The sequence below is a fragment of the Electrophorus electricus genome, chromosome 13 (assembly GCF_041902795.1).
Source record: "Electrophorus electricus isolate QZ-2024a chromosome 13, ASM4190279v1, whole genome shotgun sequence".
Lineage (NCBI taxonomy): Eukaryota > Metazoa > Chordata > Actinopteri > Gymnotiformes > Gymnotidae > Electrophorus > Electrophorus electricus.
This window is the reverse complement of record NC_137509.1, coordinates 1630001-1647538: the sequence shown is the minus strand read 5'-3', so window position 1 is coordinate 1647538 and position 17538 is coordinate 1630001. Positions and strand designations below refer to the sequence as shown.

The following is a 17538-nucleotide window of genomic DNA, read 5'->3' as shown; positions in this document are numbered from 1 at the left end:
ATCTCCAGCAGTGCACCTGGGCCCTGCGTTAGGGGCTTCCACCTGTCCTACACACTTCATTCACTGATGAATTGATTGAATATTCGCATAGGGTGTCTCATATATGTCTCACAGACAATATAGATTCTTCCTTGATTGCTACAGGCCCTTATCCCAGCGTGTAATATAAATGTAACTTTCTGAAATTTTATTTCAGATTCGTTTAGTTATGTGAGATGAACGGTAAAACACACAAACATCCCTGGTTACCCAGGTTCAGGGCTGGTTACTGTAACGTGGACTCGGGGGTCCTGCGCGGAGTAAGATCTGTCCACGCACGCTGATATACCTGCTTGAATGCTTTAAACTTCACATCCAGACCACAGGATGGAGAACATAAGAGAGAATAGAGTAGCAACAATAAGAGCTTGACTTTATAAACGTGACGAAATGGGAACACTCTAAATGTCGGCGCGCACCTTTAACTCCCTCGCACTGTAGCTCGTGTAGTCCACAGCACGTCCGGGGATATCCGCGAGCCGGTGTGCTCCGTGGAGCGCGTAAGCGAGCCCTGCCGTCTCGCGCACCCGCGGGCAGGTACACCTACGGACGCGCGCGCTTCCGGGCTCGGTTGCATTGCGCTCTGCACGGGGAAGTTTGTGTTAAAATGGCGGCGCTCGCGTCTGAGCAGGTAGCGTACTTTGTGTCTTTATGCGGGAGGTTGGTGTGACCGGGAGTGGTGCAGTCCCTTCACACGGAGGGTGTTTAGGAGTAGTCGGTGTTTGGGTCAGTGGTCAAGCTGGACACGAGGGCGACATGTAACCGTAAACAGCACTGAGCGGAAGCCACTAAGTTCACTTACGTTAATGGGCGCTTCGTGAAGGATGGAAGCTACCTTTAGTGAATCTTGGAATAGGTTATTCATTCCCCTACAAGTTTCACTCGAGTGGCGAGCGTCGTTTGAGTCTTCCTTTAACTAAACGTCGAGGGTGAAGTGGAATATTGTCTCCTGTTGGTAAGTTCACGCTGGGCTGTTGTGCATTTTAAAGGTCTGACTCAGGAAGGTCAGTTCCCGTTGGCATGCCCCGACCGAAGCGATGTGCGGACCCCTCCTTCCACCTGTAGCAGACCCGTGGCGGAAGATGGCACATGCGGTCGACAAGTCCGATGTTGGCAAAACCTCTGGCAGCAGAGCAGGTAAGGACGCAACAGGTGCGCTGAAGACGTGTGCGTCAGGCTGCAGGGGTCGCAGGAGTGTGTGTCGCGCTCTGGACAAAAGCAGCTTTCCTTCGCTCGCCGATGATTTATGTGTAAACGTCATTTGATAAACGGACATGCGATGCACTCTGACGCACATTCACAGAACTTTGACTTTTTAAAATGTCATTGTCCCATGATGACGTAATGTTAACTGCGGGCATGTGCAGTTAAACAAACAAACCAAGACACAAACACACACACACACACACACACCGTCAGGCCACTGGAAATCAGGCACATTTGCACAGTAAACAAGAAATGAAACCACACAAGTAAACTGTCAGTCACTTAAATGTAAGTCCATAGAGTTGTGTGGCTTAGGTGTCCTTAGAGCCTGAGTGTTAGAATATCAGATGTCTTTCTGTGGAAGTTGAGAGAGTTCAGATGTTTGTCCGTAGCCTTTCAGGTCACACTTCGAGTGTGTTCCCTCCCCTAACACACCTGTATAAAGTATTTGTTTTACACAGCTCAGTGTGTTAGTATTCTCGGGTCTTTGTTGTCAATGACACAACTAAGGTGTTCCCTGAGTCTCACTACAAAGGTTATGTTCGTTGGAGCAAAATGTATCCTCGTGACGTGTGTCTCTAAACATCAGACCCATTGAGACTTGTCAAACTCCCTGCAGCTTTGCAGATGGAAAGAAAACAGTAGTATGTGACCTGGGACAGGTTGTGTCGGTGCAGGGCTCACACTAATGTGGCGTTGTCTAGGGAGTCCCCCAAGACTCAGGTCAACCACTGGCTCCATGCTACGTAGGACAGAACTGCATGTTAAGCACAGAATATCATACTGTGTTATGTATAATTATTTGTGTAGATTTGCTATATACATCCACGTGTATCAAACGAGGTGGGGATCCTTTGTGATCGTGTTAAAGGCTGTCCTGTGCTACTTAAGCCATGTTTTTTATGATTCATTAACATTTCCACACAGAACTTATTTGGGGCATCTGCAGTGTAGTAGGATACTGTCAGCAGACATCAGAACCCACCCTGTGATTGGCCTGAGGGCTTGTTTGCACATTGGAGCCTTCTGTGATATCCACATGCTCAGTCAGTACCGTGGTGACCCCCACCAGGGAGACGGTACCCGTGCCTGGGCGCCGAGACCTGGTGCTTCACAGGGGCTTGACTGGCACCACTGATGAGTGTGAAGTGTATCTGGAGCCCTGCTACTGGAAGGTTTGTCTCACAGTAGCCCTGTGCATGTCCACGTCCCCTCTTGCCATACGGGTTGGGCAGCGAAGTTTTGCGCTGGTTAAGTAGAACTTGAATTTCTAGTCCAGGCGCTGCTCGACGAGAAATTACAAAGTGAAATAAGATCGTAATTTCTGAATCAGTTTGTTCATGTGACACTATATATAAAATAAAACAGTCACATGGTTTGCCACGACACCTCATTAGGAAGTGGCCATCTGAGTGCTGTCAGTGGTTATAGAAACAAAATAGCCTTTTGCACTGGACTTCATCCCTGCAGGACGCCGGAGCAGAATGTACTGCCTGAATGTACTGCTCCCGCCCCCTGACCGAGCACATCAGTGTGGTACCGAGTGCTGAGTGTGCCAGTGTGCCTGTGTTCTAGTCCACAGTATACGCACTACTGCCCAAAGACCGTCAGCAAAAAGCATGTGAGGCTGTGGGTGGTGGTCATCTTCTGGGTGTTCTGGGGTGTTCAAAAATGCATGTTTTTTCTCATAGTTTACTGGTAGCAGATGTCAGATTGGTTGGTAGGTTGATTGGTTGATAAATTGTATTATTTATGGCTTTGTGAGGCTCTTCAGTTACTTCCCAGTTAGGCCTTTAGTACACTATATTGTCTTGTATATTTTTGTGTTGTCATGGCCTATTGGAAAATGTTATCTAATGTGCCTTCAAACAAAAAGGGTCACCAGCTTTACAAATCCTCATTTTCTTCTTTTTGTACTTTAACACAGTTCTGGTTGTGCACTGCGTAATTTTAATTGGTAACACAACAGGTGTTTTTTTGTTTTTTTTTTGTGCAATCATGAACCTTTTGAAAGTCCAGCTCATCAAGGCCTTATGAACATGCCTCTGTAGGTTTACACGCTTCTGAGAACGGGTCTCCGCTGGGACTCCACACCCCAGATCTCCCAAACCATGACAGCACGCCTCTCAGTCCCCTGCCTCATTACTGCCTGACCAGCTACAGGCCAGCACTGCTCTGCAGTGCCCCCTGTGGTGAGGAGGACCAACATAGCCTGACCTCCCAGGACTCAGGGATCCCCACACTGGAGATCAGCCCTCCAGAGGCTGTCCGTGTACAAGCGTCTAGCGGCGAGGACGCCCCCGCGACCCTGACGCTGGAGCCAGAGCATGGCGGCCCGCCCAGGGCCTCCACGTTCGCCCGGGGTGCTGCCACCCGGCTACCGATGGGTGGGGGTGGAGCTTTGAACCGCAGTGACGACGTGTCCATCTGCAGCGTGTCAAGCCTGAGCACGGAGCTCTCCGCTACGCTGTCTCTCGGCAACGACGACGGGGCTGATTTCATCATCACGTCTGACTCCAGCGCTGTCGTCACATTTGAGAACAATGATGCCGCCGCCATCGGCTCACGGTTTAGTGATATTCCGCTCCCACCCCCCAACAATCTGCTTGGAGGCAACTGGAGTCCCGGGCAACAGCCTGTTGCTGCGCCGATGGCCCAGGAGGTCCAGCTGAAGAGAAGCCCCATTCTGAACTTCCTGAGCAGGTAACGACACGCGATCGTGTCCCGGACGGAAGCTGCTTTCGTCCTCACAGTTTGTACTAGTGGTGAAGTGTGTTTACATTAAGACCCGTTAGAGTTTGGCACCATACGTTGTGCACACTGTACAAACGTGGAGTTCTCAGAGTTTTCAGAGACGTGAAAATGATTAAAAAACACAAGTGTGGTGAGTTTATCACTACCACACAGGAGTTGCTGTGGACTGTATATGACACTCTTCCATCTTTAGGGACGTGTCCCTGCGCGACGCACAGAAGGCTAAACAATATTGTTTTGGATTAAAATAATTGTAGATGATGAGAACCTTTTGTTGCCTGCTGCTGTATTGACTCTTTCATACAGTGTTTCTCTCATTTTAAGATAAGAAATTCTGATTATTTATGTGTTTTAACTCTCTCCCTCCCTCCCTCTCTCAGGAGCCTGTTCTCTAAAAAGGGGAAGGATGTTCAACTTCCAGACAGTCACAGTGAGTCTGGCTGGAAGATTTTCGGGAGAGTGTTGTCAGCCAGAGACCCCAGAAGAGTACTTAAGGTAGAAACACACACACACGCACACACTAAAGTACTAAAGAATATTCATGTTTTCTGGATGATAAGTGTGTGTTGGTCACATTGCGGTCCAAGTCATGACTGTACTCACTGTGGTTCTCACTCTGTGGCACAATTAATTGCTATTTAATTGGAACTGAGACAGTTTGTGTCTGGGACCAAAGATAACTGACAGTACCAGCAGGATGTGATGTCTATTTGGCCTCACAGGTGATTGGCTGCAGAGTCATGTCGGGTGTGTTGGGGATTGCCTGTTGTGTTGTGTCGTGTCATGTCAGGTGTGTTGGGTTGTGAAGTGCTGGACCACTGGGAAAACCCTTTTGATGAGAAATACTTAGACTTTGGAACGGCTCTGCTCTGTGGTGTTGGCGTGTTGGACGCTAGTGTGGTGATTTTGTCCAGTTCATAAAGATTTCAAGTGAATTTTGAAATGAATCAGTTATATATGTATGTGTGTATGTATGTATGTATGTATGTATGTAATGGTAGCATTAGATTTATGTGACGTTTACCTGAATTTTACCTCTTTGTCACTGATATGATTGGAGTCATTTTCAGTTTCTCTCGAGTGCCATCTGGTGTCCACTGTCTGCCATTACGGCCCCTTCACACCATGCGTCAGTGCTTACGCGTGAGGTGTCGTGGACGATTAGGTTACACACAGCCCACACACACACACCTGCAACGGGAACACACCTTTTGGCTTTACATGTCATCTTTCAGTTTATATCCTTGGTGTCTCCATGTTCTGCAGGATGAGTTGCCACCCACACTTACTGGTGGCAAATTGCTCTGTTGTGATGTTGTGGTGAAGGATCGTATGTTGTAGTCGTTTTGTAAATGAGATTTCTGATCCAAAATATGTATCTTTTTATATTGCGTTTAAATGTGTTTCTGCTCCAGTGTGGGTGCGAGTGGCCACTGTTCAGTGTAGTTGCACTGGAGGCTTTGTATTGGAACTTCCTGAGGTGTTTGTCTGATTCTTTATAAGAAGAATTAGCAGGTGAGGTGGTGTTGTGTGTGGGGCAATAGAAACACGAATTGGTTGTGACTACATCTGCTCTCTCTCTTGCCGTACCAGTACATTAGAGTAAGAAACTGTATCTGAGTCAGAGATCAGGTGGCTGGGCTCCAATTGCCAGGCACCTTCACTCCATTTTGTGTGTGTGTGTGTGTGTGTGTGTGTGTGTGTGTGTGTGTGTGTGTGTGTGTGTGTGTGTGTGTGTGTGTGTGTGTGTGTGTGTGTGTGTGTGTGTGTGTGAGATTAATGCTAATGCCAAAGGTCCTGTTGAGAGAGCCTGAAGCCCAGGACTATGAAGCTAAGCGTTTCATGTTGATCTCCACTGAGGCAAACTCAACTCCGTTCACCTTGATCTTTCCCTGAGCCCCAGACATAACCAGCCAAGTACCGACTGCACCGATTCCACTAGTGCTGGCAGTCTCTCTGTGTCTCCAGCGGTGGTTGATTGTTATGGCTGGCTAGGGGTGGGAGAGGAGTGACGCTCGCAGTGCAGCAACGATGACTAATCGCGTTACCAAATACGTACACATGAGCAGAGAGAGAGAGAGAGAGAGAGAGAGAGAGAGAGAGAGAGAGAGAGAGAGAGGGAGAGGGAGAGGGAGAGGGAGAGAGAGGGAGGGAGAGAGAGAGAGAGAGAGAGGGAGGGAGGGAGGGAGAGGGAGAGAGAGAGAGGGAGGGAGAGGGAGAGAGAGAGAGGGAGGGAGAGAGAGGGAGAGGGAGAGAGAGAGGGAGAGAGAGAGGGAGAGAGAGAGAGGGAGAGAGAAGGGCAGTGTGTGTGCTGCTGGTGTTGTGTGGGGTGTGTCTGCTCTCCTTCATCCACCTTGTCCTGTGTATGTGTGTGTATGTGGGTGTTTACATGTATGTGTGACACACACGTACGTGCACGTGTGAGCCTGCCGGGAAGATGCAACTATGACGGAATATGGGGTATGAAAAGCTGAGCTCTAGATGTCTCCACAGCACCGCGGCGTTTATGGTGAGTGTGTGAGTGTTTGCAGCGGTGCACGGGTGTGCACGTGAGCGTTTGGGCATTTGTCACATGTCCTGTCTATGGTGCTTGAAGCTGAGTGAGCTTTGGAAAACGGAAAATATAAATGGTGTGTGTGTGTGTGTGTGTGTGTGTGTGTGTGTGTGTGTGTAAATAATTGCTGATTTGGGGACATTTTTGTGTGCAGTACAACCTTGGAAAGATCCTTAGAAAGTCTGTGCGTGTTTGTTTCTAAAAATGTGGTACCCATATATCTTGACACCTTTTTAAATATATATATATATATGTGTGTGTGTGTGTGTGTGTGTGTGTGTGTGTGTGTGTGTGTGTGTGTGTGTGTGTGTGTGTGTGTGTGTCTGGTGGTTGGGGGGTGTTCCCATGATGCACCAGAACAGGCCTGAGGTTTGTCCCTCTACACGTCTGTCCCTTCACTCCTCTTTGTAGCGGTGGGGAGGAGGAGAGAAGAGACCTGGTGCTGAAATATTGATGTGGGTGTAAGACACACACACACACACACGCACTGTGTGGCTAAGGTGGTCTTCTTTATCTCCATCAGCGGAACACCTTTCCTCAGTGAAAATGCACTAGCTCATCCTGTAATCCTGCGTAATCCTCAAACTGTGCGCTCAACACAAACGAGTATGCAGGTATTGATTATACATGCCCTACGCATTCCTTCCCAATCAGTGACCCACAGCGAGGGCGCCTGATAGGCTGTGGAGGAGGAGGGTGGGAGTAATTTCCCCCTCCTGCTCCTCTCGCTTTCTGATTGGCTTGTGTGAGACTGCTGTCCTGCACTGGAAGCTGTGGACCTCACGCCAACTTTTACAAATTAATTTACACTTGTTGGACTGTAGCACACAAGAAGAAATGTCATTTGGCAGAGAGATCATTTGCATATTCCATCTTCAGTGATGTCAGTATTGCAGACATCAGTACTGTGATATTGATTAACAAATATATTGTGTAGCCCTGTCTGTCACTATTAGTGTGTGTGTGTGTGTGTGTGTGGGGCTACATTCAGATGAGGAGATTATTGCAAGAGAAAAGACACACACACACACACACACACACACACACACCCGCCACTGCTGACTGGCTGGGACCTCATCAGCACTGCAGCACAGAAGAATCAGAAACCGTGTGTGTGTGTAATGGCACAGTACTCCAGTGGTACAGTATTCACTGTGTGTTGTTGCCATCTGAACTCCCACCTCTCCCTGATGGCTCATTCAGATTTTTTCTCTGTCTCTCATGGGTCATGTCATTATTGTGGTTTTGGATTATGTATCTTTATAGCAAAAGCTTCCAGTATGTTTGTCTTTCTCTTTTACTGCGAAAAATATAAAGTGCATCTCTGGCTCCAGCTGTGGATGTTGGCCAGGTATCAGAGTGGAGGCTGGCACTGTGTAATATTGAATGAGTAGACAGAGGGGGACCTGAGGCAAGGCCTAGAGCCTACAACCTCCCTGACCCTGCCAGGGTTTCCTCTCTTTTGCCTCAGTTCTGTCTGAAACACACACACACACACTGCTGATTGCTTTTTCTGCTGCTCTAACACACACCTTTCTTGGACACCACATTGTTCATGAATACCTAAAGCACGAACACAGTTTTTCCTCTCTCTCACATTCTCTGACTGAAAATAAAAGGTGCTTTACTGGCATTTGTATTGCCAAAGCTTAAGTTATAGAATGTGATGTTTGAAGCTCTCGCTCTCTCTCTCTCTCCCCCCCTGGGTATTCCTGATCACAGACTACCTCTAAATTATTTACCATGTGGAGAAATACAATATAGAGTAATTCAAACACAACACACACACAGTGACTCTGTAACATAGAAACTCCGACAGCCATTAGAAAGTGTGTGTAGGCAAAAGTACACTTGATGACTCTGAGGGATTCTTGTCAGTATCTCTGCCAATAATGTCAATTTAAGCTTTCTTGAATGTGTGTGTTTAATTAAAAAAATGTTTTTATTTAAATTTTTTTACAGCAACCCCCCCCCCCCCAACTGCACACTCACAGACGTCCTCGTAGACAAAACTACGTAGAGTTGGTGCTTTTCTGTGTGCTGTCGTGGGTCCGTTTTGATGACCAGCTGAGCTCTTCATAGCTGTAGTTAACCTGTGCACTGCTGGGTTGCTAGCGATGGTGGCTGAGGGCCAGACAGGACTTCTCACTATGCTCCTCTACTCTGCTGTACACATTGCCTGTTCTGTGTGTGTGTTGTAGGAACATGAACGTGGTGCAGGGGTGGGTGAGTCTTCGTCTCCCAGGCAGAATGTGAGGAAGAACCTGCAGTTTGAGCCACTGTCCACCACTGCCCTTATCCTGGAACACCGGCCCGCGTGAGTGTGTGTGTGCGAGGTAGAGTGTACACGTGTGTGTGCGTGTGTTTGTGTTAGGCTTGGGGTGATGGATGATGTCACTGCCTGACACATCACTGCGATATCTCCCTATAAACACCATCATAGTTAGATAATCACCCATCTCATGTGTGTGTGTGTGCGTGTGTGTGTGTGTTAGGCTTGGGGTGATGGATGATGTCACTGCCTGACACATCACTGCGATATCTCCCTATAAACACCATCATAGTTAGATAATCACCCATCTCATGTGTGTGTGTGTGCGTGCGTGTGTGTTAGGCTTGGGGTGATGGATGATGTCACTGACTGACACATCACTGCGATATCTCCCTATAAACACCATCATAGTTAGATAATCACCCATCTCATGTGTGTGTGTGAGTGAACATGCGATTTGTTTTTAATGTATGCACCAGTCATTTCACATGACTTTGTACATGTTGGATAAAAGTTATATGACGTTAAAAATATAAAAGTTAAAACTGTAAGTGTGTGATTTCTGGCTGAAGAGTGTTTGAGTCAGTGCCCTCCACAGGTTCAGCATCCTGTACGTTCTCCAGCTATCTGGCCTCTGTCCTGGCGGAGTTGTGCAGTTTGTCAGGGGTGCAGGGACTGTCCTGCAGTAAAGGACCGTCACCCTAGGGCTGGGGAGTTTGTGGGAGCTTGGTGCTGGCTATACTGGCTGGCACTGTTGCCAAACTCGCTGGCAATTAATGGGTTAAAAAGTAATACAGTATTAACCCAATTACATTATTTTAACAAGGTAATCAGTTCAGTTAGATTGTAGATTAATGTTAAATTAAATTCAATCAGTTGTCTGTAATAATAGATTTTTAAAACATCTGTGCCATCCCTGCAGGGGTGAGTGAGTGTGTGTGTGTGTGTTTGTGGTCCTAAAGGAACCTTCCGGCCAAGTCTGTAGAGGAGGCAGAGAAGCACCAGCAGCAGTACGAGGAGATGGTGGCTCAGGCCAGGAAAAGAGGTGAGGGGTGACAGAACTGCTGGGGTTTTAGGGCCCTGGGGAGCAGGTGGATGTGTGAGTGTAAGCAGGAGACGTCTTGGACACTCTTTCTCTCTCAGAGCTGAAGGAGGCCCAGAAGAGAAGGAAGCAGTTTGAGGACCGGGTTAAATTGGAGGAGAGCATCGGCAATGCTGCCCTCACCTGGAACCAGGAGATACTGCCGAACTGGCACACCTTGTAAAACACACACACACACATATACCAGCGCCAGGAGATGCTGCCGAACTGTCACTGTGTTGGTTTCAGTTATCTTTAAAACACTGGCCCTCTGAGCGCTCCTCTCTGTGTTCACTCCTCCCTCTTCTCCAGGCGCTCCTCCAGGCGGGTGAGGGACTTGTGGTGGCAGGGAGTGCCCCCTAGTGTCCGCGGCAGAGTGTGGCGCCTGGCCATTGGCAATGACCTCAACATCACACATGGTAGTGTGTGTGTGTGTGTGTGATTTTATATGGTGTGTTAGTTTGGCAGTAACTCCTGGTGTGTTTGTGTGTGTGTTTGTGTGTGTTAGGCATGCACATGGATTATTCTTCCTTTACTTGCATTCATTGATTACTTTAGCCTGCCTCGCCACCAGAGGGCATAAGATGCCCACATTTGGTGTACCTTGGCACAGTTCAGGGGTACAGCACCTTTCACCAGGGTACTAGAGGAGGAAACCCTAACTTATGATGTGTGGTTCTGCAGGACTAGGGCTGGACATGAATGTGGTAAGAGAGAAACACCTGAGGTTTTGTAGACTTACGTGTGTGTGTTTTTTTGTTTTTTGTTTTGTTTTTTTGTCCAGAGTTATTTAACATCTGCTTGGCAAGAGCAAAAGAGAAATGCAGCGCTGCTCCCACTACTGCTATCAGCACAGCAGGTGTGTGTGTGAGTGAGTGTGTGATCTTCTTTCTTGTCCCAATTGCACTTTTACACTCATTTTATATGTAACACACAACATGTATGTAAAGAATCACATGTATGTGATAAATATCATACATGCATGTATAATAAATATCATATGTATGTTCTAAATATCGTAACATGTATTCAATATATGTTATATGCATGTATTCTTATTTTATCAGCCTAGAATATATCTGTAGTATATTCACATATACATTTTGTAGTAATACTGTAGTATATTCACATACACATTTTATAATTGTGCTGTAGAATATAGACATTTTGTAGCTACTGTACAATATTCACATGTATGTTTTATAGCACTTTCCATGTACCTTAATCCTGTGTAAATGCAATGTAATGACAAATTTGATGTGATATAAATGACACGTTTATATGATGTTTTTTTTTTATTTTTATATAATATATATATCTAAAAAAAAATAAATAAAAATATATATATATATATATATATATATATATATATATATATATATATATATCTAATATATATATATCTAATATATATATATATATATATATATATATATATATATATATATATATATATATATATATATATCTAATAAATAAATATATATAAATATATATATATATATATATATATATATATATATATATATATATATATATATATATATATATATATATATATATATATATATATATATAAAAATAAAAGACTTTGGTACCAAGCGTGTTTTGTGTAGACATTTTCCCTCTTAAAGTATCTTTTGAATGAACTTTGACCTTTTATTTGTTGTGTCCAGATACAGGGTCATCTCATGCCGACCGAGAGGCCAGTCTAGAGCTCATCAAGTTGGACATCTCTAGAACTTTCCCCAGCCTCTGCATTTTCCAGCAGGTAGATGCTTCCCTGCCTCTGGGGTGTTTGTGTGTGTGTGTGTGTGTGTGTGTGTGGAATTGAGATTGTTTTAGGATGTAGTTGATGTGAGGGTTGTGAGTTTGCTCCTAACACGTGTCGTTTGTGTATTTATTCAGAGGTGTCAGTAATGACAGTGTTCCTGTGTGCTACTCTGTTAAGCAATAAGAGCTTCATATTCTAATTAATATTAATAACATAATGTTTCTTTAAAGTCTTAACTGAGGAGAATAAATCTTCAAGGGCTGATCCGCAGTTAACTATATTAACATATTATCTTAACTATATTAATGAGATGTTATCTTGACTATAAATGTTAATTTACAGTGTTCTCTGTTGTAAAATTCAGTAGTTTTACATGTGTTTGTGTGTGTGTGTTTGACAGGGAGGCCCATACCATGATGTGCTCCACAGCGTTCTAGGAGCGTACACCTGTTACAGGCCTGATGTTGGATACGTACGTTTGTTTAGTGTCTTATATGAACACACACACGTGTGGTGGAATTTTGAACAAACAGCAAGTCAGACGTGATTAAAAGAGTAATTTAATAAAGAAAATAGGACACACAAAACACAGCTGTGTGAGAGCTAATGCTCGAAAGCCAAAGCTCTAAATGGGTAGACTGACTCTACTCCTTATATCTAAACTTCAACCTCCTCCCCAGGGAGGGGGTGCTCTGTGATCTTGTTTACGCACTCCCTGCTCCATTTGGTGATGAACATTCCTGCATATGCCAGGACGCTTCAAAGGACAGACACCATTTGCAAGAAAACAAAAGCCTAATCCCTCTTTATGACCCCTGCAGGTCACAACACATGCAGGTCATAAAGCAACATTCCCACAGTCATTTGTTCACACAATATACAGAGAGTCAGAGTTTGCAGACTAAACCATTCATATAGGATTATATGATGGAAAGGATTAACATGATTATATATGAATCATTACATATGAATCACATAATACATGATCAAATAATATTTTCCATCACACACGTTACATAAGAACACTCTGTCGTTGACTGACTTTCAATAAACACACGTTCAGTGTTCAGGGAGAGAAGAGTCCACTCAAAGGGAAACCTTGTAAAAGCGGCTGCTTTCTACCTCCAGACAATTCTTTTGTGTGTGATAGGGAGAATCTTGTGAAATTAAATACCTTTCTCTTCACAAGAGCAGAACCTGGTTTGTGTGTGTGTGTGTGTGTGTGTGTGTGTGTGAGTGTGTGTGTGAAAATCTATATGAGCATTTGACCCCACCGCTTCTTCCTGTTTACAAATGCTCTGCCTAGACCGCGTGCCTCACGTAGCTCGTGTGTGTACATTCAGTGTGATTCATTGCGTTAGTACAGAACTGATGGCACAGCCCTGCAGAGAGCTTGTGTTTGGTGTGTTATTCTGAGGTCACTTACAGACAACATCAGTGTCCCTTTACGCTCACTACAGCTGTGTGTGTGTGTGTGTGTGTGTGTGTGTGTGTGTGTGTGTGTGTGTGTGTGTGTGTGTGTGTGTGTGTGTGTGTGTGTGTGCAGAAGCACTCGATTGGCCAAGTTCAGTTAGATGTGTGATGTAATTGGAGTTCGCCTTAATTGACATTACAGAATATATCATAAGGATCATAAGGAAGAAGATACAATTAATTAAGATAAAAATCAATATTTAGCTCTGCAGGTGTACAGTGCCTCCTTCTGAGTGACTCTCCCTGATTCACATGTGGGCTCTTTTTTGTCTCTGTGTCGGTGTGTGTGCAGGTTCAGGGTATGTCCTTCATTGCAGCAGTGCTGATCTTGAACATGGACACTGCTGAGACCTTCATTGCTTTTGCCAATCTGCTGAACAAACCCTGCCAGATGGCCTTCTACAGAGTGGACCATAGCCTTGTGAGACACACACACACACACACACTCTCACTCAGGCCCCTTCTACAGAGTGGACCATAGCCTTGTGAGACCCACACACACACACACTCAGGCCCCTTTTACAGAGTGGACCATAGCCTTGTGAGACCCACACACACACACACTCAGGCCCCTTTTACAGAGTGGACCATAGCCTTGTGAGACCCACACACACGCACACACACTCAGGCCCCTTCTACACAGTGGACCATAGCCTTGTGAGACCCACACACACACACACACACACTCAGGCCCCTTCTACAGAGTGGACCATAGCCTTGTGAGATCCCCACACACACACACTCAGGCCCCTTTTACAGAGTGGACCATAGCCTTGTGAGACCCACACACACACACACACTCAGGCCCCTTCTACACAGTGGACCATAGCCTTGTGAGACCCACACACACCCCTGTGCACACACACACACACACTCAGGCCTAGCTGTGTGTCTCAGTCCTGCTGGCTGGGGTTGGCGGGTCCATGGTGTTATTTCATGACTCAGTATGAGTATCAGCCGCGTTCAGCTTTAGGACCTAATTCAGAAACGGGCAATGAAGGCAAGTCATCACGTGTGTGTGCGAGTGCGCATGCGTGTATGCATTTCACAGATTTTCTCACTTTATAAGAACTAAGCTGTATTATCTAACTGTTTATAACATAACTGTTTGGCTGGAGGTGAGATTTCTAAATGAGGGTGGTGTTTGGGTGGAGGTGTTGGCATATCTGCTGCATATCAGCAAGAACCATTGCTTCCTGAGAGCTCACCAGCTCTAAAATGACACACATCACCTTTCTTCAGAGAGTGTGTGTGTGTGTGTCCAAGCTGCAGAATCATTTATTGTTAGAATCATTTGAACAATTTAGTTTTGTGAGTCATTTATTAATATTAATAATACATTTATTAATATGTCAATAAAACACATACTGATATTCATATTAACATTTGTTATATTAACACATTCATATTATGTATTGTATATTATATTGGGTTTTTATTATATTGTATTATATATTATATAACTGTTTGATATAATAAATACATTTATTAATTTATAAATGTAACATACTGACATACTGATATTCATTATATAAACCTTATATTAACATGTTCATATTATTTATTATAGATTATATATTATAGAACTGTTCTATATATATATATATATATATATATATCATATAGAACTATCATATTGTACACTTTATATTCATATTGTATATTAACAGATTGCGAAGTCAGTTTATATTGAACTGTTTTTGCATGGGTTATAACTTGCCAGTTTCCAAGTATTTGCTGAATATGAACCATTAGCATGTTTGTAACGTGTGGAAAAGGTTTCCTTAATGTAAGGTTTGTTTTGTCTGTTCAGATGCTGACCTACTTTGCTGCATTTGAAGTGTTCTTCGAAGAAAATCTACCAAAGCTATTTGCACATTTTAAGAGTAACAGCTTGACACCTGATATTTACCTGATTGACTGGTACGTATTATCTCCTCGTCCTGAACCTCCCCACGTCTCTGGTAGAGACACAAACAGCATCAGGGGTTTTAAGGCATTTGGGTTTGAGTTCGGCAGACTTTGGTATGAGCAGAACAGGCAGCTCAGTACAACCCTGTAGCGGCACCTGATCCCGTCCTGTAGCGGCGCCTGATCCCGTCCTGTAGCGGTGCCTGGGCCCATCCTGTAGCTGGACTTATTAATGTGCAGCATATTGTCATGGTAGCAGGAGAACCATGTGTTGTTTAGGAGAGAAGATGCCAACAATGCCAACAACTCCATTACTCTTCACTCTTCATTATGTTCATGAATGTTTGACAGAATGCTGTGGTTTTTCTGGTAATTGCCTTACACAGGATGTTATATGTTTCAGATGTGGAAGTGAGATTAGGAACTTTATCTTTCTGAGCGGTTTCTCTTAAGTCTCACTTTATCTTAATGTGGTTAGTGTGAATAAGCTTTTTAATTCAAATAGTACAGTTTAAAAGTTTGGACACTCCTTAATGGTTGTATGTCTGTATTTTATGCTCTTAAGGCATTTGTTTTTGACACAAATATAAATGGTGGATGTTCACAGCCTTTATATGAATTGATTTCCGAATCAAACATATGCCTGATGAAGCTGGTTCAGGGAACGCCAACAGCGTGCAGAGCTGTCGTCACGGTAACTCCAACAGCGTGCAGAGCTGCCATCATGGTAACGCCAAGAGTGTCCTCGCAGTAAAGGGTGGTGACTTTGAGGAATGTAAAATCTAACACGGTCAATTCTGGTTTAACACAATTGCATCCATGTTATTTCATTGTTTTTGTAAAATGTAAAAAAGTGTTAAAGAGGAGGGGTGACTCGACTGGTAGGGTGTGCAGCATGGTATCGTTTCCACAACCCTGAACATCAAAGAAAAGAAAAAAAGAAAAGCCTTACAAATATTTTTGGGTTGTTTGTTTTTTACAAAAAATGTTTTAATTCTTTAATAGACTTTCAGAAATTATTTAATTTCTACTAATAAATGTAAAGATGCTGATAATATGCTGCTGGTTTTGTGAGGGAGAAGTGTAGAGGTTTCTGGAAGCTTCTCACCTACTTGATGTGGTTAGCACATCATTTAAAAGGTTGGGGGGTGTGTGTGTGTGTGCGTGTGTGTGTGTTCTGAAACAGCTTTTGCCATGTGTGACTTTTTCTTGCTTTTGCATGCTGTCAGTTTATTAGGAAATAATTTATTTATATATATTTATATGTTCATATCTGAGCGCGTTTGTGTGAGCATGTGTGTCACAGTTGCCTCAGAGCACATGTGTGAGGGGTCTAATATTTGCTGTTTTGTGTGTGTGTGCGCACAAATAATGATGAGTAACATTTAACTCTCCTTCCTCGTACACTGGAAATCAGGACTTTTTTTAGACTGAAGAGGGCTGTGTGTGTGTGTGTGTGAGAGAGAGAGCAGTAGAAAGATGTACACAGTCTTTAGAGTCATTTGCATGTATGTCATTATGGAATTGAAGACGTATTCTTCCTGTCATTGTCATGGAAACGTAAAAGCTGTGGTCAGTCTGGGAATACCATGATGACGAGGTGGTCAGTCTGGGAATACCGTGATGACGAGATGCTTCTTGGTCTGCTGCTGGGTGGCATGAGAGGAAAAAGCCATCTGTGTTTAGACTCAAATGGAAAAAGACCAGCCCCCTTACCGAGCAGATTAAGAAGAGGAGGAGGAGTGAGGTTTAATGTAGTAGTGTAGTGGGTGGGCAGTGGCGGCTCAGTGGTTAAGGTACTTGACTAGTAATCAGAAGGTTGTCAGTTCAAGCCCCACCACCACCATGTTGGGCCCCTGAGCAAGACCCTCAATTGCTCGTTATATTCAGTCAGAATTGTAGGTTGCTTGTAAGTCAGAATGTAATGTAATGTATTGAGTGTCTGTAAAGCGATGACTAGTGAGAAACCTTCTGTTACCCTGCCGTCCTGCTACTGAAGTGTTCAGATACTCCCAGAAACTTTTTACTCTGGATCCAAACATAGTGGCAGTTTATAAAGGTACTGGCTGGTTCTGGACTGGACTGGACTAGACAGCTGTATTGTCATTGCAGAGCAATGAAATTTAACTTAATTTAATTAAAATGAAATTTAACGTGTGGTGCCTGAAAGTGCTATACATTTACATAATAAACTTTTTCTTAAGTATAAAATTTTAAGTATGCATTTACAAAGAGGACAGAAATATTGCACATATTGTATTATATGCTTGTGATCAGTGAACAGGGTCATTACTGCACGTTAACATTCAGTTGTGTGCTGGCAGATGGGTGGAGTAGTGGATGGAGGAACAGTGGGTGGATGGTGAGTGTGTGATGTGGCCGTCAGTTGGACAGAAACATTTGTTTGGGGTTCAGTTCTTTGATGGTACTGGAGTAGAAGTTGTTTAGGACCCCAACGCGTGTCCTGACAGACC

The 17538-nt window shown here is 44.2% G+C and overlaps 1 protein-coding gene across 7 annotated transcripts in view; it reads left to right on the top strand.

Moving 5' to 3' along the window:
* Positions 1 to 515: 515 nt before the first annotated feature.
* Positions 516 to 17538, top strand: part of LOC113588258 (TBC1 domain family member 14) — a 22383-nt gene continuing 5360 nt past the window's right edge. The window contains exons 1-13 of one of the 7 annotated variants that reach the window (XM_081695326.1): positions 541 to 670; positions 1029 to 1176; positions 3297 to 3948; positions 4380 to 4494; positions 8755 to 8870; positions 9788 to 9870; positions 9969 to 10086; positions 10219 to 10325; positions 10691 to 10777; positions 11583 to 11677; positions 12081 to 12152; positions 13446 to 13574; positions 14967 to 15076. In XM_081695326.1, coding sequence (XP_081551452.1) covers positions 1077 to 1176; positions 3297 to 3948; positions 4380 to 4494; positions 8755 to 8870; positions 9788 to 9870; positions 9969 to 10086; positions 10219 to 10325; positions 10691 to 10777; positions 11583 to 11677; positions 12081 to 12152; positions 13446 to 13574; positions 14967 to 15076 — 1784 coding nt within the window. In that variant the 5' untranslated portion in view covers positions 541 to 670; positions 1029 to 1076. Of the gene's footprint in view, positions 1177 to 3296; positions 3949 to 4379; positions 4495 to 8754; positions 8871 to 9787; positions 9871 to 9968; positions 10087 to 10218; positions 10326 to 10690; positions 10778 to 11582; positions 11678 to 12080; positions 12153 to 13445; positions 13575 to 14966; positions 15077 to 17538 lie in introns of all 7 variants that reach the window. The other 6 variants (XM_081695329.1, XM_081695328.1, XM_081695327.1 and 3 more) reach the window with 6 other exon arrangements.